Source organism: Rhincodon typus, chromosome 37 (assembly GCF_021869965.1).
Source record: "Rhincodon typus isolate 14 chromosome 37, sRhiTyp1.1, whole genome shotgun sequence".
Classification (NCBI taxonomy): Eukaryota; Metazoa; Chordata; class Chondrichthyes; order Orectolobiformes; family Rhincodontidae; genus Rhincodon; species Rhincodon typus.
Genome location: NC_063368.1, coordinates 20,942,229 through 20,969,044, shown reverse-complemented (window position 1 = coordinate 20,969,044; position 26,816 = coordinate 20,942,229). Strand labels below are relative to the sequence as shown.

General features: G+C 42.4%; 1 protein-coding gene across 1 annotated transcript in view; it reads left to right on the top strand.

Annotated features, from left to right (window-relative positions):
• The window catches only part of si:dkeyp-118h9.7 (sacsin), a 109,193-nt gene that overhangs the window by 69,241 nt on the left and 13,136 nt on the right, over window positions 1-26,816 (top strand). Inside the window, exons 5-7 of the mRNA XM_048617483.1 lie at window positions 953-1,099; window positions 3,427-4,897; window positions 22,515-22,603. Coding sequence (XP_048473440.1) covers window positions 953-1,099; window positions 3,427-4,897; window positions 22,515-22,603 — 1,707 coding nt within the window. The remainder of the gene's footprint in view (window positions 1-952; window positions 1,100-3,426; window positions 4,898-22,514; window positions 22,604-26,816) is intronic.

The window sequence follows — 26,816 nt, the reverse complement described above, 5'->3', positions numbered from 1 at the left end:
CAGCCCTCCTGCTCCTATGATGCTGCTTGGCCTGCTGTGTTCATCCAGCTCTGCACCTTGTTGTCTCGGAATTTCATTCGCTCACTGTGCAGTCTGTGACCACTGGAAGGGATTGGTGCAGGTGTGTGTAAAATATCCCAGCAATAGCAAAGGTACCCATGTGCTTTGACGCTCACTTGTTTGTTCTAAGCCTGCAAAATTAATGGATGCATTCTTTATGTCAGGAGATGCCCTGGTCAGACCTGCCTGATGCCTGTCAGAAACCTGTGCAATGTGGAAGAAGAAAGGCCCTTCCAGTTGATTCAGTCACTCTCGTGGGTACTTTACAGGATAAGCTAGTGAGAGAACATGTAACAATACAGCACAGGAACAGTCCCTTCAGCCCAACATGTCTGTGTCGACCATGATGCCATTCTAAACTAATCCCATCTGCTTGTGTGTGGTCTGTATTCCTCTGTTCCCAGCCTGTTTATGTATCTGTCTAAATGTCCCTTAAACATTGCTATTGCAGCTGCTTCTACCACCTCCCCTGGCAGCGCACTACAAGTGTAAGTCCAACCCAATAACACCGCAGGTTTCTTACCCTCCCTGTTTCAGCTGATTGAGTATCACTGCAACTTGATGATAAAATCAACATAAGTATTAATGAAATGAGGCTTTTAATACACTGGGACTTTTAGAACTTGTTAAATTAAATGTTCCAGAGTTTGTTTTGGCAAAGTACTTTCTCAAAACATTGGACTACTGTGGTTCAAGAAGGCGACTTGTCATCATCTTCTCAAGGGTAATTGAGGATGGGCACAGAATGTTAGTGTTACTTATAATTCTCACAACCTGTGAAATTTTAAACAAAAATCTATTCAAGTTCCTTTTCATTTCACTATTTTAAGTTACTGTTTTGTAAACATTGCCAGGAACTGTGCAGTCACTATTTTCTACTTTTAACCCTTAGGCCCAGCTCTCATAGTTTATAACGATTCTGTATTCTCAGAAGAGGATTGGCATAGTATACAAACTACAGGAATCAGTAAAAAGCGTAATGATCCCAGCAAAGTTGGCCAGTTTGGCCTTGGATTCAATACTGTTTATCACATTACAGGTATAAGAATGACTTTTAGTAAACAAAAGAGTATTAAATAGTACAACTGGAAAATGCCATTTTATGTTTTACTCGAAGTAAGTTAGCCAATTATAAGTATTACCTTAATATATATGAATATATAAGAACCAGGAGCAAGAGACAGCAATTCAGCCCCTTGAGCCTGCTCCACCATTCAATATCATGGCTGATCTCATCTCAGCTTCAACTTCACTTTCCTTCCTGCTCTCCATAACTTTCAGCCCATTACTAACTTAAAATCTGTCTACCTCCTCCTTAAGTTTACTCAATGTCCTAGCATCTACTGCACTCTCAGAAAGTAACTTCAATAGATTCACAACCCTTTGAGAGAATTTATGTTTCCTCACCTCTGTTTTAAACCTGTTACTCGTTATCCTTAAACTAGGACCTCTTACTCCAAATTGGCACACAGAGGAAACATCCTCTCTCTGTCTACTTTGTCAATCCCCTTCAGCATCCTATAGACCTCAGTCTATATGCAACAGTCAAGAAGGCACAACAATGCCTCTTCTTCCTCAGGCGGCTGAGGAAATTTGGCATGTCCATAAGATCCCTCTCCAACTCCTACAGATGCAGTATTGAAAGAATTCTGTCCAGGTGAATAACGGCCTGGTTAAGCAATTGCTCTGCTCAGGACCATAAGAAACTACAGAAGGTGGTGCGCACAGCCCAGACCATCACAGAAGCCAACCTTCCACCCTTGGACTCTATTTACATGGCTATTTACGCGGCCAACATCATCAAAGATCCATCTCGCCCTGGTAATGACCTCCTACAACCTCTTCCATATACACGCCTGAACACACGCACGAGCAGATTCAGGAACAGCTTCTTTCTGGCCGTTATCAGACTGTTGAATGAACTCTAGCCTCAAATAATGTAACCTGCAAAGTAACCTGTATGCCTCTAAGTCTTTTTGATCTGTATATTCTTTGCTTGCTGTGATCTGCCGGTACCACTTGTAAACAAAGCTTTTCACTGTATTTCAGTACACGTGACAATAAATCAATCAATCAATTAGATCTCCTCTCATTGTTCTAATTTCCGGTGAGTATAGGCCTACACCGTTCAATCTCTCTTCAGAAGACAAACCCCTCATCTTTGGAATCAACCAAGTGAACTTCCTTTGAATTGCCTTGAATGCAACAATGTCTTGCCTCAAGTAAGGAAATCAGACTTGTACAAAATATTCCAGGTGGGATCTCACTAATGCCTTGTACAGTTGCAGTATACTTCCCTATATTTATAATCTATCTCTTTCACAATCATTGCCAAAATTCCTTTTGCCTTCCCTATTACCTGCTGCACCTGCATACTAGTTTTGTGCAATTTATGCACCAAGACATCCAGGTCCCTCTGCACTGAAGCACTCTGAAGTTTCTTTCCATTTAGATAATAAGTTGCCTTTCTATTCCTCTGACCAAAATGGATACCCTCATACTTATCCATGTTAAACTTGGTCTGCCAAATTTTGGCCTATTCACCTAACCTATTCATATCCATTTGTAAATTTCCTATTTCTTCATTACAACTGACTTTCCCATATATTTTAGTGTCATTTGTAAATTTGTCAATAGTACTGTCTATCCTAGCACCTAAGTCATTAATGTAGCTTGTAAATAGTTGGGGCCCAAGGAATGAACTCTGTGACACCCTGCTAGTTATATCTTGCTAACCAAGAAAAGACCCATTGATTCCAACTCTCCGCTTTCTATTGCTTTGCCAATCCTCTATCCAAGCCAATAAATTGCCCCAACCCCATGTGATCTTACCTGTGTATTAACCTTAGCAGACATGATAGCAGCATTCAAGAAGCACCTGGACGAATACATGAATAGGAAGGGAACAGAGGGATATGGATCCTGTAAGTGAAGACAGTTTTAATGTTGAAGGGAAAAATGTGTCGGTGCAGGCTTGGAGGGCCGAAGGGCCTGTTCCTGTGCTCTATTGTTCTTTGTTCTTTTAATGCTTCACCTTATTACATGCCTTCTGGAAGTCCATATATACTGGGCCATATGTATTTTAGATGTATATATCAGCATGAAAAAGAAATTGTGAAAATTACAGCCACTTTTGCTGCAGAGACCAGCAGCATCACAAAATAACACAAAGTTACCAAAATATTAACATACTGTTTTTTGTCAACATGTGGTCAAGATGACCAAATATTTCATAAAAAGTCAATCAAAGCTAAAATCTGTCTGGTATTGATATTTGAAGCTTGTCAGCTGAAGTCTGATTGGTCAGCTTATACAGGTAGCATTGTGATCTCCTGCAATGATTTTTAAACTTTAATTTTCCTGTAGATTTGCCAAGTATATTCAGTGGAAAATATATTGGTATATTTGACCCACAAGAAAAGCTGTTTGGAGAGCGGGAAGCTGGGTATATATGGTCTCTTGATGACCCAGAGGACAGGAAAGCTCTTGAACACTCCAGAGATCAGTTCAGACCATTCAGATATGCCATGGAAGCGACTGGGACCATAACATGGACTAATGCATTAAAAGAACATTATTTCAAGGGAACTTTATTTAGGTTTCCTTTGAGAACCGAACCTTCAGAAATATTAGACAACTTGTATGACAAAACAAAGATCTTTGATCTATTTGACTCCTTCCAAGCAGATGAAGATATGAGTCTCTTGTTTCTCAGAAATGTTACTTCAGTCTGTATTAAGCACATTGACACCAGTGGAAATGTAAAGGTCCTTTTAGAAGTAACTGGTTTGCAGCCTGAGTATATCCCATCTTTTAACAATAACCTCAATGTTGAAAGGCAGAAAGAAATCTCCGGTGTTAAATCTTCTACCTGCATCAAAGCTATTTCACATCGCATTGCAACAGAAGAACATCACAATTACTGGTTAATAACAAATTGCACAGGCAACACGGGTGTATGGGCTAACTTAGATGATTTGGCTGAGAAGTTAAGTTATACTCCGTATGTTGGATTGGCATTTCCATTGACTAAAGGTGAAACCACAGAGGCTGAAACAAGAACAGACTTTGAAGGACGTCTTAGTTTCTTTCTACCACTCCCAAATAATGAGGCCAACAAGACTGGTTTACCTGTTCATGTGAATGCCTTCTTTGGACTTTCAGATAACCGAAGACATATCAAGTGGATTGAATCAGACCAAAGAAATGATGAAGCAGCCAAGTGGAATGAGCTACTGATAGAGAAAATCCTTCCATGTGCATACTGTCAACTTATCCTTGATGCTATTACACTGGCTGAAACCTCAGTGCTAAAACCCTCATCAGTATATCGTTTATGGCCAGACTATGAAAAAATGAATCATAAAGAACGTTGGGTTAAGATAACTAAGGAAACTATCAAACGTTTGCTTGGACTTAATGTTCTATGTTTGGCTGCCTGTGAGGAAAAGTGGATAAGAGCTGACAAAGCTATCTTTTTAGAGTGCTATGATCGATGTGACATAAGACAGGCGATAGAGAATATTTTGATAAAAGAGGCTCAACCTTTGGTTCGAGTCCCAAGCCATGTGTTTAAAGCCATATTATTCACTTTAGAAAATAAAAGTTACTTAAATGTGGTCACTCCAACATCTTTAAGAAACATACTTCAGCATTGTGATTTGTACAGTATTCCATATGAACAAAAATTAATGCTTCTGGAGTATGTTCTAAGTGATGAGCAATACAGTTCCCTTAACAACCTTCAACTCTTACCAGTCAGCAATGGATCCTTTGTGAAGTTCCAAATTAGTTCATCTGATGACCCTGTACTTGCTGACTCAGCCAAATTTCCACGGTAAGCATTTCATAACAATTACATAAAATATTTAATTTCAGTCTTGCTATATTATTCCATTAGAATTTAGAAAAAAAATTTGCGGTTTCTGAAGGCCTGAAATAAAAACAAAGTGCCGGCAAAACTCAGCAGGTCTGGCAGCATGTGTAGAGGGAGAAGCAGAGTTAAAGTTTCAACTCCACTGTGACTGCCTCAGAACTATTGGCACCTGGAAAATGATGGTTTAATGCTTTGACGAAGGGTGGGAGGGAGAAGCAAGTGGAACAAATAGTAAGAATCGCCAGAACAAAAGGCAAAGACAGTGCTAATAGGAGCAGGGAAATATACATGTGGAATACATATTAGTTGTAGGTGTTAACAGAAGAAAGATCAGCTCTGCTGAGAATAAACCAACTCAAACAAGATACTGAGTGGCTGTAATCAAAATGGTGGACAGTATTCATGGTCTCAAGTTTTTGAACTCAGTGTTAAGTCCTGAAGACTGTAAAATGCCTAAACAGAAAATGAGGTGCTATTCCACAAGCTTGCATTGGACTTCACTGGAATTTCAAAGAAGAGTCATTGAACTCAAAATGTCAACTCTGCTTCTCTCTCCATGGATGCTGCGAGAACTGCTGAGCTTCTCCAACATTTTCTGTATTTTTATTTTAGATCTCCAGCATCTGCAATAATTTCCATTTATTTGAGTGTTTAATTTCCTGCTTCTTCTCTTCCAGTTATGTCCGCCTTGAAATAGTTCTCTTCTTCTCTCTGATAGAATTTCCATTTGAATTTTTCAGCTGTTCACCTCAATTGCTTTCTATTTCCCTCTTGATAAGATGTTTACCAAAATTCACTTAATCTCCTTAATCAATTACTGTGTTCGGCTCCGACTTATCCCGTGTGGATTCCAGCTGAAATTCGATCCTTCAAGTTTTGAATCCAGTAAGGATCACAGGTATCTCAGAGCCATGCAGTGAACCTCATACAGCTTTTCTCACTATATCCTGAGATCAACACTCAGTGCCATGTGCTGCTATGAATACACTATCAACCTCTTGCTCCGTCACTACCAACTTGTGCTATCTCAAAGCTTCCTGGTCCCTGAATTCCATTTCATTCTTCGTCTCATTTCACTCCTTAACAACACAAATGTTCTCTTCCTTTCAAGTGTTTAGGAATGCAAGCTCCAGCGCCTCATAAATGCCAACACCTTCCTCCCCTTCCCTCTGACTCCATCCTATTTTCTAATCCTATCTCTTGTTGTATATTCACTATACCTTCTGACCTTTTACTGTCTTTTGAACAATCTATATACTCAGTAAAGGACTCAGTTTTATCCCTTTATGTCTCCATCTCAATAAATTTAGGGCACAACATGACGCTGAATTGATCTGTTACTTTCACCTCTGTGCCTACTCCTTTGGACAGGAGTTCTCTCTTTTCTCTATGTACCCTTTCACCCATCTCTAATACTGAGTCTCCACTTGGACCCCCTCCTGCTGGCCTCTTAACTGCCCTTGATCTCTTCTTTAAGAATGGTCAACTACCTTCATTTTTCTGCCCCCTTACCCACTCTAACCTGTTTCTCTCTGGAATTCCTGCACTCTGTTCTGTCAGGTCTATGCCTGACTATTATCAAACCTGTAGACAAAACTGTTGCTGTTGTCATCTGTTGAGCTGACCTCTAGCTTGTAGACGCTGAGTGACAAGTCACAGACAGTTCATGCTATCTCCACCTCGACTGTGATGCATAACTAAACATCAAGTTGTTGTTTCCAGGACAGTCACTGACCTCATCCCCTCCAGACATCTTCCCTCCACATCTTCCCATCTCATTGTTACCCAAGCTCACGCAATGCGTTTCTGATGAAGAGTTACCAGACTCAAAACTTTAACTCTACTTCCTTTCCACTGATGCTGTCAGACCTGAAGAGTTTTGCCATCAATTTCTGCTTCTGTTTTGGATATCCAGCATCCACAGTTCTTTGTTTTATGTCAGCCTGCTTCTACCTTCTCCCAAAATCCACAAAGAGCACTGACACACCCAACATCTCAGCCTCTTCCTGCCCCCCTGAACTTAATTCTCCATGAATTCAGAAAAAAAATCTGGAATTAAGAATCTACTGATGATTATGAGACCATTGGTAATTGTCGGAAAAACGTATCGTTCACTAATGTCCCTCAGGGAAGGAAATCTGCTATCCTCACCTGGTCTGGCCTGCATGTGACTCCAGTAGCCCTCTGAAATGGCCTAGCAAGTCATTCTGTTGTACCAATCACTACAAAGTCTCAAAGAACTGAAACCGGATGGAATCATCAGGCACTGGAAAAGACAATGGCAGAAACAATGTCGACCCTGCAAAGTCCTTCTCTCTAATGTCTGGATGCTAGTCCCAAAATTAGAAGAGCTGTCTCACAGACTAGTCAAGCAACAGCTTGACATTATCTGTGTGGTATGATTCTATGAGTATGACTATGTCCCAGACACCACCATCACCATCCCTGGACATGTCCTGTCTCACCGGCAAGACTGACACAGCAGAGATGGTGGCACAGTGGGATACAGTCAGTAGGGAGTTGGCCTGGGAGTCCTCAAAGAACTCTCATGCCATCAGGTTAAATATGGGTAAGGAAACCTCCTGCTGATTACCACGTATCATCCTCCCTCAGTTGATGAATCAGTACTCCTCCATGTTGGACAGCACTTGGAGGAAGCACTGAGAGTGGCAAGGGCACAACATGTGGCCTGAGTGGGGAATTTCATTGTCCATCACTCAAGAGTGGCTCAGCAGCAGTACTACTGATCAAGTTGGTCGGGTCCTGAAAACCATAGTTACTAGACTGGGTCTGCAGCAGGTGGTGAGGGAACCAACAAGAGGGAAAACATATTTGACCTCATCCTCACCAATCTGCCAGCTGCAGTTGCATCTGTCCATGACATATCGGTAAGAGTGACCATCGCACAGACCTTGTGGAGACAAAGTCCCGCCTTCACATTGAGAACAACCTCCATCGTGTTGTGTAGCACTATCACTGTGCTAAATGGGACAGAATTCACACAGATCTAGCAATTCAAATTTGGGTATCCATGAAGTGCTGTGGGCCATCAACAGCAGCAGAATTGTACTCCAGCACAATCTGTAACCTCATGGCCCAGCATATCCCCCACTCAACCATTACCATCAAGCCAGGGGATCAACCCTAGTTCAATGGAGAGTGCAGGAGGGTGTGCCAGGAGCTGCACCAGGCATACCTGAAGGTGAGATATCAACCTGGTGAAGCCACCAAACAGGACTACTTGCACGCCAAACAGCATAAGCAGCAAGTGATAGACAGAGCTAAGCGATCCCACCACCAATGGATCAGATCTAATCTCTGCAGTCCTGCCACATCCAGACATGAATGGTGGTGGACGATTAAACAACTCACTGGAGGAGGTGGCTCCACAAATATCCCCAGCCTCAATGATGGAAGAGCCAAGCACATTAGTGCAAAAAAAATAAGGCTGAAACTTCCGCAGCAATCTTCATTCATGAAATCCACGTAATACCAAGAAGCAGTTGGAGACACTGGATACTACAAAGGTTACGGGCCCTGACAACATTCCAGCAATAGTACTGAAGACTTGAGCTCCAAAACTTGCTGCTCCCCTAGCCAAGCTGTTCCAGTACAGCTACAACACTGGCATCCACCTGACAATGTAGAAAATTGCCCAAGTATGTCCTGTACTCAAAAAGCAGGACAAATCCAACCCAGCTACTTCAGTCTACTGTCGATCATCAGTAAAGTGATGGAGAGTGTCATCAATAGCACTATCAAGCAACACTTGCTCAGCAATAACCTGCTCAGTGACGCCCAGTTTGGGTTCCGCCAGGGCCATTCGGCTCCTGACCTCATTACAGCCTCGATTCAAACATGGACAAAAGAGCTGAATTCCAGAGGCGATGTGAGAGTGACAGCCCTTGACATCAAGGCTGCATTCGACCGAGTGTGTCATCGTGGAACCCTAGCAAAACCAGATTCAATGGGTATTGGGGGAAAACTCTCTGGTGATTAGAGTCATACCTGACACATCGGAAGATGGTCGTGGTTATTGGAGGTCAGTCGTCCAAGATCTAGGACATCTCTGCAGGAGTTCCTCAGGGTAGTGTCCTAGGCCCAACCATCTTCAGCTGCTTCATCAATGACCTTCCCTCCATGATAAGGTCAGAAGTGGGGATATTCGCCGATGATTGCACAATGTTCAGCACCATTCATGACTCTTCAGATACTGAAGCAGTCCATGTTCAAATGCAACAAGACCCGGACAATATCCATGCTTATGCTGACTAGTGGCAAGTGACATTTGCATCATACAAATGTTAGGCCATTACCATTACCAACAAGATACAATCTGATCACCACCCCTTGACGTTCAATGGTTTTACCATAATTGAATCTCCCACTATCAACATCCTGGGAGTTATCATTGATCAGAAATTTAACTGGACTCACCACATGAATGCAGTGGCTACAAGAGCAGGTCAGAGGCTAGGAATACTGTGGCAAATAACTCACTTACTGAATTCCCAAAGCCTGTCCGCCATCTACAAAGCAGAAGTCAGGAGTGTGATGGAATACTCCCCACTTGCCTGGATGGGTGCAGCCCCAACAACACTCAAAAAGCTTGACACCATCCACCACAAAGCAGCCCTCTTGATTGGCACTACATCCACAAGCATCCACTCCCCCCACCACTGATGCTCAGTAGCAGCAGTGTGTACTATCTGCAAGATGTATTGCAGAAATTCACCCAAGATCCTCAGACAGCACCTTCCAGTACCATGATCACTTCCATCTAGAAGGACAAGGGCAGCAGATATATGGGAGCACCACCACCTTCAAGTTCCCCTCCAAGCCATTCACCAACCTGACTTGAAAATACATTGCTGTTCCTTCACTGCCGCTGGGCCAAAAACCTGGAATTCTGTCTCTAATTACATTTTGGGTCAACACACAGCACGTGGACTGCAGCGGTTCAAGAAGGCAGCTCACTACCGCCTTCTCAAAGGCAACTAGGGATGGGCAATAAATGCTGGCCAGCCAGTGATGCCCACTTCCGTCAAAATGAATAAATAAAATCTCACCTTTTTTTAAATCTCTCCTCATTCAGTCTCTTCTCACTTACTCTTCTGATGCTTTACAATAGGTCCATTAATTCCAGTTTCCTGGCCCTAGCTGCCTCTTCTTCAGCATGCATGCACAATTCCTCTACAGTCTTTTCCATCAGAATGATCTGAAGGTTCTCCCTCTATTCTTGAAAGGAAAGTTAAATAATCTCCATCCACCATCACCCACCTTCTTTTGGCTGAGCTTGTTCTCACTTTGCTACTCCTTTAACTCAGCTCACTTTCTCCAAGCAAAAGGTATGATTACAGGTACCCACATGAAAGGTATTTATGCCTGTCTCTTTATGGGGTATGTTAAGCATTCCTTGTTCTCATCCTACTTTGAACTGTCCCACAACTCTTTAGCCAGTACACCAATGACATCATTGGCACTATTTCTTGCTCTTTCCCACAATTGGAAAAGTTAATCAATTTTGCGTCCAGTTTCCATCTTTATCTAACTTTTACCTGGTCTTAACTCTGACTCTTCCCTTCCTTTCCCTGACTTCCTTGTTTCCATTTCTGGGAGTAGGCTGTCTGCTAAAAGCCTACAGACACACACAGTTAGTTACCTTGACTTTATTTCCTCACACCCTGCTTCCTATAAGGATTCCATTCTGTTCTCCCTGTCTTTCCATGTCTGTCGCATCTGTTCTGCTGATGCCACGTTCCATACGTGTGATTCTGACCTGTATTCCTTTTTCCTTTACTGAGGATTTCCCCCACTCTCTTTGACCCTCAGCCATGTCTGGCACATTTCCTACATTTCTGAGCAGGTTTGTTAGAAAGTTTTTTTTTTACCAAGTACAGGAAGACAATGTAGCACTTCCCTTGCAAACTCATGGAAAAGTAAGTTTTGCAAGAGCATGTGCTGTGAATTAGAGAGGTGAAAGTGATTAGGGTTTGGAACCATCATTGGAGTCATACTGGACTTGAAACATTAATTCTGTTTCTCTCTTCACATATATTGCTAGACCTCCTGAATTTCTCCAGCATTTTTTTTTATCAGGCTGTATTCTCTTCCTCGCGAAGGTTATTTGGGTGCCGCTAGTGCCTGCTTGAGGAAGGAGAGGAAATTATCTGGAGAAGATGGATAAAAACATAGTAAAATGGACCTTACTGTATTGGCTGTCATTGTTGCCTCTCTATTATCACATAAGCAGTCCTGGTCTTCTCCCGTCATCTGCACTATATTCTCCTCATGAGAAGTGAGGAGCCTGATGTGTACATCCTACCACCTGTGGTGGCCTCAAAGCCAATGTGGACCAGCTTTTTCCAGCAATGAAAGAAAGAAATGGATTGGGTACGATGGAGCTGGATGCAGGACCAGTTAGTGATCATGCATAAGTACAAGAGGTGATGATTTGTTCTTAGTGAATGAGTAGGAAGCACAAAGGGCATGAAGTAGCTGTAGCAGATGAGGTGAAACATGATACACCTAATGTTGAGTATTGTCGTCCTTCACCCTTGGTGAGATGTGCGGCCAGTACAGAAATAGTGAATAACGGCCCTGTAAGTGTGAGGTAGCACAGAGAAGACGGTGCCACTTATCCTTATAAGATCATTGATGGTCTTGCAGCGTGGCTGGCTATCCTTTTTCACAGTGGAGGCGCTACTAATCCGTGCTACTATCTCTACTCAGGCTGGCTGGGACAGGTGGTGTGATCTCTTGTTGCAGTCAGCCGGGAAGAGGACTGACCTTTTCTCCATAACCGCTCCACCTGTGTCCAAGATCTTTCTCCACAAAGCTGTGAGTGAGCCTAACTTTCACCTGTGCCATCTGGTTAAAATTTATAGGGCAAACGCTACAGGGTGAGGGACAGTTTTTGGCTTGCAACATCTGACGTGCTTCCAGCTGCGTATTAAATACAGTAAGTGAGCCTTGGAAACTGAAAGATCCCAATAGTGGCAAGTGCTTCTGCCTCACTTACTAGATGATTCGATGAATAATGCACTCAACATCTTGCTTATGTAAATAATCAAGTGAAAAGTGCATGATAGCCTGCAGTAACTTGCCCTTGGCCATGGTGGAAATTATGCCATTAAACCTGCTGACCGCCACTCTTTCATTTCGAAAAGGAAAATTGAGGCTTGAATGTTGGGCAGTACAAGAGAAGGGTGTGGTCTGATATTAGATTGAATTGGATTGAGGAGGATTATGAGGACTACAAAAGTTTACAATATATCTGTAAATGCAGAAAGTATGGTGCGTATGCTTGGTGAGCGACAAGTGCAAAAATCTGTGTGAGAAGGTGACAATGATGGGAACATGGCTTGAAAATAGAGAGACTGTATGCTAAATATTTAAAGAACTAAAGCATTCAGAAAAGTTAGAAACAGAAGATGGGGTTGTCGAATTGTATTATTTAACAAATGTAAATCCCTGAAGCTAAGCGAGTCTCCTTATTTGCTGAGTTGAAGGTGAACAGTCTGCCACTTTGTGCATGGAGGTCTCAATAACATGCGGCATTATTTGTGTCTTTCCACAAGTGTATAAGAGATATGTAATGAGACTGTAGTGGTAGAATTTGACTGCAGAGGGGCTTGAGCCTGTCCTGAACCTGATGTTGGATAGTTCAAAGCATGCCATTCAATAAATGTGATTTGTCATTGGGAAATTTATAGTTATTTCCTATGTTTCTGATTCCTTGAGCAAAATCATGACTTCTGATGGATTTTTCTCAGGTTGCTGCATTTTGGGTGCAGTGATGAAAGCTGGCAAGCTGAATGTGTTATCAAGGAATGGTAACTGAAGTACAAGACAGATGGTTTCAACCAGTTTGTGGACTTTTGGCAGTCATCAGATGTGTGAGGAAGTGGTGTTTGCGAGAACAGGAAGCCAGAGGAGTGATATTGAATGAAGAGTTGAATGAATCTAGTTCCAAGCCAGAATGAAACCAAGACACCTTTTTTATGGATAGTATTCCTCAACTACTCTGTCTTGCAGCTCCTTACACATATGCTTGATCATTAAGTTCTAGATTAACCAAGAAAGGAGCCCTTGCTGGATCTGGTCCTGGGTAGTGAAGTGAACCAAATGTCTGGGGGAGCACTTGGGTAACATCCATTTGGAATCACCATATCCTGAGATATGGCCCAATAAGACTGAAGATGAAGGAACAATCTAAAGTAGAAGACCTAAATTGGAAGAGGGCAAAGTTAAGTACGATGTTATAGGATCTGTCTAACCAGGGTAAAACAGAATCCCATGTAAGAAATTAACTGTAGTCCAAAAAGGACTGTGGGCATCTCTCTCCATTAGACTGACAAGAAAAACAAGTAATCTTTAGTGAGGATTTGCTTCAGATACAATCTAGGTTCATTCCAAAATGGCAGAAGACAGCAGAACCTAACTATAAGATATAGGAGCAGAATTAGGCCATTTGGCCCATCAAGTGTGCTCCACCACCCAATGATGGCTGATATATTTGTCAACACCATGCTCCTGTCTTCTTCCCATAACCCTTAATCCTCTTACCAATCAAGAACGTATCTATTTCTGTCTTAAATCCACTCAATGACTTGGCCTCCACAGCTCTCTGCGGCAATGTGTTACACAGACAGACCACCCTCTGTTTGAAGAAATTCCTCCTCATCTCAGTTCTAAAGGATTGTTCCTTCAATCTAACCAGGGCTGTTTGGATGTTGAGAGAGATAGAGATTGTGATGAAACAAAAATAGGTGTATGATGCATGTAAGATGAACTCTTCCAATGAGAACCAGGTTAAATACAATAAGTTGAGAGAGAAATGAAGCGGAAAGTAAGACTGAAGATGAGAGAATATGAGAATAGAATAACAGATGAAATAAAGGGGAACCCAGTAAGTGAGTAGTAAAATGGGAGAGGGGACATGCAGGAAGACCATAATCTTCCAATCGTCTCCAGAATGGGAGAAATGCCAGTGACATCTTTCTTTAAGAAAGTGTGTAAAGACTGTCCTAGCAACTACAGGTCAGTTAATTTAACATCAGTAATGAGTGAGTCTTTAGAAACAATAATTAGGGAAAAGATCAACAGACACTTGGAGAAGTTTGATCGAATCAAGGAGAGCCAACATGGATTGTAAAAGGCAGATGTGTACTTGATTAATTGAATTTTTGATGAGCTTAAAGAGATTAAAAGGAATGTAGTGAATGTTGACCATATGGATTTTATGAATGTGTTTGATGAAGTACCACATAAGAGGCTGTTAACGAGATTGTGTCTGATGGAATAGGAGGACCATTGTAAATGGAAGAAATCAGTGAGTCAAAGTAAGTGGTTGTTTTCAGTCTGAAGAATGGGAGATAGTGGCGTTCCCCAAGGGGTGTTGCAACTACTGCTTTTATACATGAATAAATGACATGGATACTAGAATACAGTATAAAATTTAAAGATTTTCTGGTGATAAACTTGGAGGATTGGCAAAAAAGTGAGAATACTAATTGATTGCCATGAGGCATAGGGTTGTAGAATGCTCAGACTAGTGCCAAATGTAATACAGAAAACTGGAGTGTGATGCATTTTGCCACTCTTCTAGGTTTATTGTCAGTATATTTTGAAATTACACCATATTCCAATATTTAAAGTAGTGAAGTGTGAAGTGTTACATTTGAGTAGGAAAGTTAAGACCAAGAGACATAAGATGTAGGAGCAAAAAGATGCCATTCAGCCCAATGAGTCTGCTTCATGTTTTGATGAGATCATGGCTGATTAGATAATTCTTAACTCCACTTTTCTGTCTCATCCCCTCATTCCCTTGCCAATTAAACATCAGTATATCTCAGCCTTGAAGATACTTAACGACCCAGCCTCAATAGCCCCCTGCACTAAATAATTCTAAAATTTGTTACACTCTGGGAGGAAGAAAAATCCCTCCTCATCTGTGTCTTAAATGGGTGACACTTTACTCTGAGATTATGCAGAGAGATTGTGAGACTGTTGCACATGGAAAACAATCTCTCCACATCAAGCCCCCTAAGAATCTTTTATGTTTCAACAGAGTCTCCTCATTCTTCCAAACTCCAATGAGTACAAGCCCAACATACTCAACTTCTCCGCTTCAGAAAATCCCTCTTTTACCCAGGATCAAACTAGTGAACCTCTCTTGCCAGCCTCCAATGTCAGTATATCGCCCTTTAGGTAAGGGAACTAAAACTGTTTACGGTAGTTTAAGTGTGGTCTGATTAATGCCTTGTATATCTTTGGCAAGACATTTTGGACCATTGGGATCTCTTCAGGGGTAGAAATGACCCGTATAAGAGGTACGGATTCCACCTGAATTGGAAGGGGACCAATATCCTTGTGGGGAGATTTGTTAGTGCTACTCAGGAGGCTTTAAACTAGTAAGGGGAGAGGGGGTGAGAACATCAGCCACGATCTCATCGAAAAGTTTGGCACTAGTCTGCGCATTCTACGAGCCTGTGCCTCAGTTCAGTCAATTAGTATTCTCACTTTTTCCCAATCCTCCAAATAGTCAAGGCAGACAAGAGCTTGGCAGAGAACAAGGTAAGAGTGATAAATTAAACTGCATTTACTATAATGCAAGAGGCCTGACGGGTAAGGCAGATGAACTTAGGGCATGGTTAGAAACATGGGACTGGGATGTCATAGCTCTTACGGAAATGTAGCTCAGAGATGAACAGGACTGGCAACTTAATGTTCCGCAGTATCGATGCTATAGAAAGGAAAGAAAGGGAGGCAAGAGAGGAGGTGAAGTGATGTTTTTGGTTAATGATAACATCACAGTTGTACTTAAGGAAGATATTCTTGGGAGATTGTCCAGTAAAGTTGTATAAGTGGAAGTGAGAAATAAGAAAGGGATGATCACCCTTGTTGGGATTGTATTATGCCAAGCCTCCCACTAGTCAGTGGGAAATTGAGAAGCAAATATGTAAGGAGATCCCAGATATCTGTAACAATAATATGATTGTAATGGTAGGGAACTTTAACTTTCCAAACATAGACTGGGATCTTCACAGTGTTAAGGGCCTGGATGGGGAAGAATTTTTTAAGTGTGTACAAGAAGACTTTCTTATTCAATATGTGGATGTACCTACTAGAGAAAGAGCAATACTTGACCTTTTCTTGGGAAGTAAGATAGGGAAAATACCCAAGGTGTTAGTGAGGGAGTACTTTGGGGCAAGTGATCATAATTCTATTATTTTTAAAGTAATTATGGAAAAGGATCAATCTAATCAAAAAGTCAAAGTTCTAAATTGGAGTATGGCCAATTTTGACAGTATTTGACAGGAACTTTCAAAAGTTGATTGGGGGAGGCCATTCACAGGTAAAGGGACATTGGGAAGTGGGAAGCCTTTAAAAATGACATATTGAGAGTTCAGAGACAGTATGTTCCTGTGGGTGTGAAAGGCAAGGCTGGTCGGTGTAAGGAATGCTGGATGTCTAGAGAAATTGAGGCTGTGCTGAATAAAAAGAAGGAGGCATATGTCAGGAATAGACAGTTGGGATCGCGTGAATCCCTAGAGGAGTATAAGGGCAGTACGAGTACACTTAAGAGGGAAATCAGGAGGGAAGAAAGGGGACATGAGATAACTTTGCCATATAGTTAAGGAGAATCCAAAGAGATTCTGTAAGTACATTAAGGGTGAAAGAGTAACTAAGGAGAGAATAGGACCCCTTTAAAGATCAGCAAGTCTGTCTATGTTGGAACCACAGGAGATGGGTGAGATACTGAACGAATATTTTGCATCAGTATTTACAGTAGAGAAGGACATGGAAGCTAGGGAATTTGGGGAAATAAATGGTGATGTCTTGAAAAGAATCCACATTACTGAAGAGGAGGTGCTGGAGGTCTTAAAACACATAAAGGTAGATAAATCCGTGGGACCTTATCAGATATTTTTCCCAGAACTTTGTGGGAAGCTAGGAAAGAGATTGCTGGACCCCTTGCTGAGATATTTGTATCACCCATAGCCACAGGTGAGGTACTAGAAGCCTGGAGATTGGCTAATGTGGTGCCATTATTTAAGAAAGGCTGTAAGGGAACACCAGGGAACTCTAGACCAGTGAGCCTGACATCGGTAGTGGATAAGTTGTTAGAGAGGATTCTGAGGGACAAGATTTACATGTATTTGGGAAAAAGAACTGATTAGGGAGCGTTGACATGGCTTTGTGCTGGGGAATCGTGCCTTACTACCTTCATTGAGTTTTTTGAAGAGGTGACAAACAAAATTGATGAAGGTAGAGCAGTAGATGACTATATGGGCTTCAGCAAGGTATTTGACGAGGTTCTGCATGGTAGACTGGTTAGTAATGTTAGATCACATGGAATCCAGGGAGAGCTAGCCATGTGGATATAAAATTGGCTGGAAGGTAGGAGACAGAAGATGGTGTTAGAGGGTTGCTTTTCAGGCTGGAGGCCTATGGCCAGCGATGTGCCACAACAATCGGTGCTTGGTCCACTGCTTTTTGTCATTTATATAAATGATTTGGATGTGAATATAGGAGGTATGGTTAGAAAGTTTGCAGATGACATCAAAATAGATGGTGCAGTGGACTATGAAGAAGATTGTCTCAGAGTACAATAGGACCTTGATCAGATGGGCCATTGGGCCATTCGGCCAAGGAGTGGCACGTGGAGTTTAATTTTAAAAAAGTGAGGTGTTGCATTTTGGTAAGACAAACCCATGCAGGACTTAAACAGTTAATAGTAGATCCCTGGGGAGTGTTGCTGAACAAAGAGACCTAGGAGTATAGGTGTGTAGTTAGTTGAAAGTGGTATCACGGGTAGACAGGGTGGTGAAGAAATCGTTTGGCACACTTGCCCTCATTATTCAGAACATTGAGCTTGGGAGTTGGGACATCATGTTTTGGCTCTAAAAGACATTGGTGAGGCCACTTTTAGACCACTGCGTACAATTCTGGCCACCCTTTTGTAGGAAGGATATTATTAAACTTGAGAGTGTGCAGAAAAGATTTACAAGGATGTTGGCGGGACTAGGGTTTTTAATTATAGGGAGAGGCTAAATAGGCTGAGGTCTTTTTTCCTGGAGTGTCGGAAGCTGAGGGGTGACTTTATAGAGGTTTATAAAATCATGAGGGGCACAGATAGGGTAAATAGCCAATGTCGTTTTCCTAGGGTGAGAGTCCAAAATTAGAAAGCATAGGTTTAAGGTGAGAGGGGAAAGATTTACAAAGGACCTGAGGGGTCACTTTTTCACGCACAGCGTGGTATATGTATGGAATGAGCTGCCAGAGGAAATGGTGGAAGCAGCTACAATTACAACTTTTAAAAGGCACCTGGATGGGTACGTGAATGGGAAGGGTTTAGAGGGATGTGGGCCAAATGTTGACAAATAGGACTTGGTCAGATTGGGATGTCTGGTCACACAGACCAAATGCTCTGTTTCTGTGTTTTGTGACTCTATGACTTCCCTATTTTTATACCACATTACCTTTGAAATAGAGGCTAACCATACTTTTGCCTTTTCTATTGCCCCCTGAATGTGTATGCTGATTTTTAGTGAGTTGTGCATAAGGACCCCAATCTCTCTGTACCACAGCCTTCTGTGATCTCTCTCCATTTAAACAATAGTCAACCCCTCTGTTCTTCCTACCAATGTACATAACTCACATTTTCCCATGTTCTATTTCATTTGCCAGATTTTTGCCTACTCACTTCATCTATCTATATTCATTACCCTCGCAATTTGCCTTCCCTTCTGTTTTTCGTGTCATCTGCAAACTTAGTGTTGGTATATTCACTTCCATCATCAAAGCCATCAATATATATTGTAAATGATTGTGATCCCTGTGCTAATCCCTGTGGCACTCCACAATTCACAGATTGCCATCCTGACAATGCCCCCTTTATCCCAACTCCCTGTCTTCCATTGTTAGCCAATCCTCTATCCATGCTAATGTACCTACGCCAACACCATGGGTTCACTTCTTAATGAGTAGCCTTATGTGTGGTACCTTATCAAATTCCTTTTGGAAATCCAAATATATTACAATGACTAGTTCCCCTTTTTTCCCACATTACTTGTTACTTCCTCAAAGAATTTAAATAAATTTGTCAGGCATGATTTCCCTTTCATGAAGCTTGATTACATTATCTATTTTGAAAAGCTCTACAGCACAATAAACTCTAACATTTTCCCAGTGACAGTATGACAACAAATGTTAAGCTAACTGACCTGTTTTCTGACTTCTATTTTGAATAAAAATGTTATATGAACAGTTTTCCAGTCATTTAGGACCTTTCCTGAGCCTAAGGATTCTTGAAAGATTATTACCAATGCATCCACTATCTCTGACACTACTTTCATTAAAATCCAAAGAATGCAAGCTATTAAATTTACAGGACCTATCAGCCTTTAGCCTTATTAGTTTCTTTTGTGATAGTCATTATGTTTATTTTCTTCATCCCACTTTTGACCTTCAGTTATTTAGTATTTTTGGAGTTGTATTGTGTCCTGTACCATGAAGACTGAGTCACAGGGTCATACAGCACATACCGTTCGGTCCAACCATTTTCCCAAACTAAACTAGTCGCATCTGCCTGCGCTTGGCCCATGTCCCTCCAAACCTTTCCTATTCATTAACTTAGTCAAATGTCTTTTAAACGTTGTAACTGTACTTGCATTCACCACTTTCTCTGGCAGCTCGTTTCACACACGAATCACTCTGTGTAAAAATGTTGCCCTCATGTCCTTTTAAATGTTTTTCTTCTTGCCTTAAAATATGTCCCCTAGTTTTGAACTTGCCCCACCCTAGGGAAAAGACCCTGTCATTCACCTTATCCATGCCCCTCATGCTTTTATAAACTTCAATAAGGTCACCCTGAACCTCCTATGCAGCAGTGAAAAAAGTCCCAGCCTTTCTATTTTTATAACTGAAACCCTCCATTCCAGGCAACATCCTGGTAAATCTTTTCTGAACCCTCTGTAGTTTAATATTATCCTTTCTATAACAGGGTGATCAGAACTGCACACAATACTCCAGAAGAGGCCTCACCAACGTCCTGTACAACCTCAACATGACATCCCAACTCCTAGACTCAGAGGTCTGAGCAATGAAGGCAAGTGTGCTAAATGCCTTCTTCACCACCCTGTCTACAAGTGACACAAATTTCAAAGAATTATGAACCTGAACCCCTAGGCATCTCTGTTCTACAACTCTACCGGGGTCCTACCATTAATTGTCTCAGCCCTTGTATGTATTTCCAAAATGCAATATCTCACATTTATCCAAATTAAACTCCACCTGCCACTCCCCAATCCACTGACCCAATTGATTAAAATCTCTTTGTAATCTTAGATAACCTTCTTTATTGTCCACTATACCACCAATTTTGCTGTCATCTGCAAACTTACTAACTACACATCCCATACTCTGATCCAGATCATTTATATAAATGACAAACAAAAGTGGACCCAGTACAGATCCCTGTGGAACACTACTGGTCACAGGCCTCCAGTCTGAAAAACAACCCTCCACAACCACCCTCTGTCTCCTACCATGAAGACAATTTTGTATCCAATTAGCAAGCTCTCCCTGAATCCTATGCGAGCTAACTTTAGTAATTAGTCTACCATGCAGAACCTTGTCAAAGGCTTTACTGAAGCCCAAGTAAACAATGTCTACTGCTCTGCTGTTATCAATGTTTTTGACTGATATTTGTTCAACTCCTCTGCCATTTCCTGATTCTCCATTATTATCTCCTGAGCCTCATTTTCTAAGGGATTTATGTTCACTTTGGGCCAAAGATGGAAGGCATAATATTGTTATGATCTCAGCTGATGAAGTCAGATCACAGGCTGAAATCTTGAGAATCTGATAGACTTGTCCCGGGTCCTTCATGCAACTGAGCTTAAACTTCCTCACCTCCAAATAACCCTTTCAGCATCTTAATCAAATACTTCAGATCTCTCATTTTCAAACTAAACTCCTTATACTTTCTTAGTAGTCCTAAACCATCTCTCTTTCTCAGGAGCTGCTATTTCACAAATCCAGCATCAGCTGAGACTTCTGCAAAATTCTCCAACTGAAACTCAAATCTTTTTCTCCTATACCAAAACAGACATTGCTGGGAAAACTCAGCAGGTCTGGCAGAATCTGTGGAGAGAAAGCAGAGTTAACATTTTGGGTTCAGTGACCCTTCTTCAGAACTGATTGCAGCCAGGAAGATGTTGGTATATATGCTGAACGTGGGGTGGGGGAGGGGTGGGGGAAAGGAGTAACAATAGACGGAGATAAACCCCAGAGAGAGAGAGAGCAACAGTTGGACAGACAAAGGAATGGGTAAAAGTTTCCCTGGGGGAATCAATAGCTACTAATTGGAACCTTGAGTAGCTGACAATGGGGTGGTTGTGGTAGCAGCCCATGTGGTGACAAGGCCTGGTGTGTGCAGGTTGGGATAAGGGCACGGAAGAAGATGCTCAGGCCCTAAAATTATTGAACTTACAGTGGAGTTCTGAAGGCTGCTGAGTCCCCAAATGGAAAATGAGATGCTGTTCTTCCAGCTTGTGTTGAGCTTTGCTGGAGCTCTGCAGCAAACCCGAGACAGGGATGTTGGCCAGGGAACATGATGGTGTGTTGAAGTGGCAGGCAACAGGAAGCTCAGGGTTGTTTTTGTAGACAGAATGTAGGTGTTCTATAAAGTAGTCACCTAGTCTACATTTTGTCTCCCTATTGTAGAGGAGACCACATTGTTAGCAGTGAATACAGTAGATGACATTGAGTGATGTGTACGTAAGTCGCTGCTTCATCTGGAAGGTGTGTCTGGGGTCTTGGATAGTCGATAGTCTTATTTGAAACATTATTAATGTTTTTCTGTAATCAGTGTAGAATAGTGGGCATGGTTTTCTGAATTAACTTCTCAATTTAAATTAATTCATTTTAAAAGTAGTTTTTCTCAAGTACAAGTGATCGGGACTTACTAATGAAGTTTCTTATATGTATGATCAAATATCTCAATGATACAGGGGAATCTGTATGAAAGAGTGATTAGCTACATGTCCTCTCAAAATTTTCAGTAAAAAAATAGTTTTCATTTTAAGAACTTGCTAGGAGAACTAAAAATAAATCACAGACTGCTAAATTGTTGCAGAACTAAAGTGAGCACAACCTCCTGCGATAAAAATATTTGTACTCAGATTTTGTGGCACATTTATTTACAGTACCAATATATGAAAAAAATTTTGTTGCCAAGACGAGTCGCAGATTCAGTCCTATCCTCTGCTTATTTGATTCCTAACAACAATAAAATGCTTTTGACCCAAGACATAAAGGGAAAAATTAGTTGGGGTTCCTCTTCCTGATCTCCATTCAGAGACATTTGTTGGAAAGTGTGCACTAGTGACTTTCAATGAGGAAAGCCATGAGTGTTGTAATGAGTGTTGACTTATTGCAGTAAAATTCCAACATGACTGATACAAAATATACAGTCTAATTAGCATATTTGTAGAGATTATATACATACAGTAATGAAAAGATAGAAGCAATGCATGAAGTTGACACTTTTCTTTTACTATATATGTAGAATTTTACTTCCGGGTCTCAAGGGAAGCTTTCTGCCTGAAGATCTCAGTGATGCATTGCAACAACACCTAAGGAAAATTGCGTATAATCGTAAGAAGCTTGTTTCTGTATATCTTTATTTATGAAAATTGCAGCCAAATGACTTTTGGCAATGCACTGGAACCTTTTGTGTTTCCTGAATTGAGTGGAATAAATTGAATCTCTGGAAATGAATTTGATCTTCGCTGATGCCACAAAACTGTCAATAGCAAATCATGGTGTGGAGCTGGAGGAACACAGCAGGCCGGGCAGCATCAGAGGAGCAGGAAAGTTGACGTTTCGGGTTGGGACAATTTTTCAGAAATGGGGGAGGGGGTAGGGAGCTCTGAAATAAATAGAGAGAGGACGGGTGGGGCTGGGGAAGGTAGGTGGGATGGAGATAGGTGAGTGCAGGTAGGGTGTGGTGTGGATTGGTCAGTGAGGTGGGAGGAGCAGACAAGTGGGAGAGAAGATGGACAGGTTGTGTCAGGTCAGGGAGGCGGGGATGAGTGGGAGGGTTGTTCATGGGATGAGGCCGGGGTTGGGGACGTTTTGAAACTGGTAAAGTACACATGGGTTGTAGGCTCCCAAGGTGCAATATGAGGTGCTGCTCCTCCAGTTTCCGGGTGGCATCGTTGTAACACTGAAGGGAGCCCAGAATGCACATGTCAGCCAGGGCGTGAGAGGAGGAGTTGAAATGGTTTGCGACTGGAAGGTGTTGTCGTTTGTTGCGAACAGAGCTCAGGTGCTGTACAAAATGGTCTCCGAGCCTCTGCTTGGTCTCACCGATGTAGAGGAGGCCACATCGGGAGCAGCGGAAACAATAGACCACATTGACGGATGTGCAAGTGAACCTCTGTCTGATGTGATGAGGGTGTCGGCAGACTGGGTGCTGCTTGGGCCTGCGGGAGAGGAAGAAGTGGAGGGCTTTTATGCCATTTCCTCTCCTGCTAAAAGCCCTCCACTTCTTCCCCTTCCGCAAAAGCCTTCCGCTTCTTCCGCTCCTGCAGGCCCAACCAGTCCCCCTCCACTGACACCCTCATCCACGTAACCAAACTCATCCTTATTCTTAACAACTTCTCCTTCAACTCGTCTCACTTCCTACAGACTAAGGGGGTGGCCATGGGAACCCGCTTCGGCCCAAGCTATGCCTGCCTCTTTGTAGGATATGTGGAACAGTCCCTCTTCCTCCGCTACATCAATGACTGTATTGGCACAGCCTCGTGCTCCCACAAGGAGCTTGAACAGTTCATCAACTTTGCTAACACCTTTCACCCCAACCTCAAGTTCACCTGGACTATCTCTGATACCTCTCTCTCCTTCCTGGACCTCTCTATCTCCAACTCTGGTGATTGCCTCGAAACCGACATCTATTTCAAGCCGACCGATTCCCACAGCTACCTGGACTACACCTCCTGTCACCCACCTTCCTGCAAGAATGCGATCCCCTACTCCCAATTCCTCCGCTGTGTCTGCTCCCATGATGGGGCATTCCACTCCCAAACATCACAGATGTCCTCTTATTTCAAGGACTGCCACTTCCCCACTTCGGTGGTCGAAAATGCTCTCGACTGCATCTCTTGCGTTTCCCACACCTCTGTCTTCATCCCCTCCCACAATAAAAACAAAGACAGAATTCCCCTTGTCCTCACATATCACCCCATCATTCTCCGCCTTTCCGCCACCTACAATCCGACCCCACAACCAAAGATATATTTCCGTCCCCACCCCTATCTGCCTTCTGTAGGGACCACTCTCTCCGTGACTCCCTCGTCTGCTCCACACTCCCCACAAGCCCCACCAGCCCCGGCACCTTTCCCTATAACCACAGGAAGTGCTACACCTGTCCCTACACTCCCCCCTCACCTCCATCCAAGAAACCAAAAAAACATTTCACATCAGACAGAGGTTCACCTGCACCTCCGTCAATGTGGTCTATTGTATCTGCTGCTCCCGATGTGGCCTGGTGAGACCAAGCAGAGGCTTGGAGACCGCTTTGTAGAATACTTGCGCTCTGTTCACAACAAATGACAAAACCTTCCAGTTGCAAACCATTTCAACTCCCCCTCTCACTCCCTGGGTGACCTGTCCATCCTGGGCCCCCTGCAGTGTTACAATGTTGCCACCCGCAACTGGAGGAGCAGCACCTCATATTCAGCCTTGGGAGCCTACAGCCCAATGGTCTAAACATGGAATTCACCAGTTTCAAAATCACCCCACCCCCAGCCTCACCCCATGTGCGACCCGCCCTCTCATCACTGCCTCCTTGACCTGACACAACCTGACACAACTTGTCTATCTTCTCTCCCACCCGTCCACTCCTCCCACCTCACTGAACAATCCCCACCACTGCCTACTGGCACTCACCTATCACCATCCCACCTCCCTTCCCCAGCCCCACCCCTCCTCTCTCTATTTAATTCAGAGCTCGCTTCCCCCTCCCCCATTTCTGAAGAAGGGTCCTGACCCGAAACGTCAACTGCTCCTCTGATGCTGCCTGGCCTGCTGTGCTCCTCCAGCTCCATACTGTGTTATCTCTGACTCCAGCATCGGCAAATCATGTGCTTGTTTTACATCTGACCAGAAATCAGGTATATTATGAATTGGGCTGTCTACTTTTTATTACCCATTTAACATCAGTATTGAAGACCAGTTTCACACCCTAGTTGCCCTTGAGAGGGTGGTGGTGAGCTGCCTTCTTGAAACGCTGCAAACCACTTGCTGTGGATTGATCCAAAATGCCCTTAGGGAGGGAATTCCAGGATTTTGACCCAGCAACAATGAAGGAACAGTGATATATTTCCAAGTCAGGATGGTGAGTGGTTTGGAATTCAGCTCTTTTGTCCATGTTTGAACCAAGACTGTAATGAGGTCAGGAGCTGAGTGGGCCTGGCGGAACTCAAATTGAGCATCACTGACCCATCACTTTACAGACGATCGAGATTAGACTGATGGGATGGTAATTGGTCGGGCTGGATTTGTCCTGCATACCTGGGCAATTTTCCACATTGTCGGGTAGATGCCAGCGTTATAACTATACTGGAAGAGCTTGGCTAGGGGAGCAGCAAGTTCTGGAGCACAAGTCTTCAGTACTATGAATATTGTCAGGGCCCATAGCCTTTGCAATATCTAGTGTCTCCAATCATTTCTTGATATCATGTGGAGTGAATTGAATTGTCTGAGTTACATTTCCCACTTTTTGTCTGGAGGTAAAAGAAGCAAATATGAAAATTAGCCCCTCGAGCTTTCTCGTGACTGATCTTATAGTGGCTTCAACTCCACTCTCCCAGCTTTTCCCGATACCCTTTCATTCATGACTAACAAGGGGGTCAGTCTACCTCAAACTTAAAAATACCCAATTCCCTAGTCTCTACCACACTTTGGAGTAGAGAATTTCATCCACTTAGAACTCTATAAAAAAAAAAATTTCTCCTCATCTTATTTTTATCCTGTTTCCCTAGTTTCTATCTAGCACACAGAGGAATGATCCTCTCATCATCAACTCTGTCAATTCCCTTTGGGATCTTGTATGTTTCAAGAAGATCAACCTCGTTCTTCTAAATTCCAGTGAATACAGACTCAATCTGTCCCACCTTTCTTCACAAGATAATCCCGATCCCCAGATCAGTTGAGCAAACTCTCTATAAATTCTTTCTAACGCTACTTTGACCTTTCTTAAGTAAGGAGACCAGTACTGTACAGACTACTCTAGCTGTAGCCTCACCAACACCCTGTACAAATGTATCAAAGACCTCTACCTTTATATTTCATTCCTCTTGCAATAAGCAACAGCCCTTCTGCCTTCCTATTCACCTGCCTATCAGCTTCTTATGAGTAACATACCAGGGCATCCAGAGCTACGTATTTCACTTCTGTAATCTCAACCTATTTAAATAATATGCTGATTTACTATTCTTGCTGCCAAAGTGGACAAGTTTATACTTTCTCACGTTATATTCAATTTGCCCCTTCACTGAACAGCTGTATACTTCATAAGTTCCTTATATCCTCCTTGCAACTTACTTTCTGAGCTATTGTTGTGTCATCAGCAAAGTTTGTAAGTATACATTTGGTTCCTTCATATAAATCATTGATATAGATTGTAAACAGTAAAGCCTCAGCACTGATCCCTATGGCACTCCACTTGTTATAATATTATGTTAATAAAAATACAAAATTACCCACTCTCTTTGCTTCCTGTTAGCTAACCAATCGTCTAAACATGCTAGTATTTTTCTCCCTACGTCATTAACTCTTGCTTTGTGCAGTAATCTTTGGTGTGCCA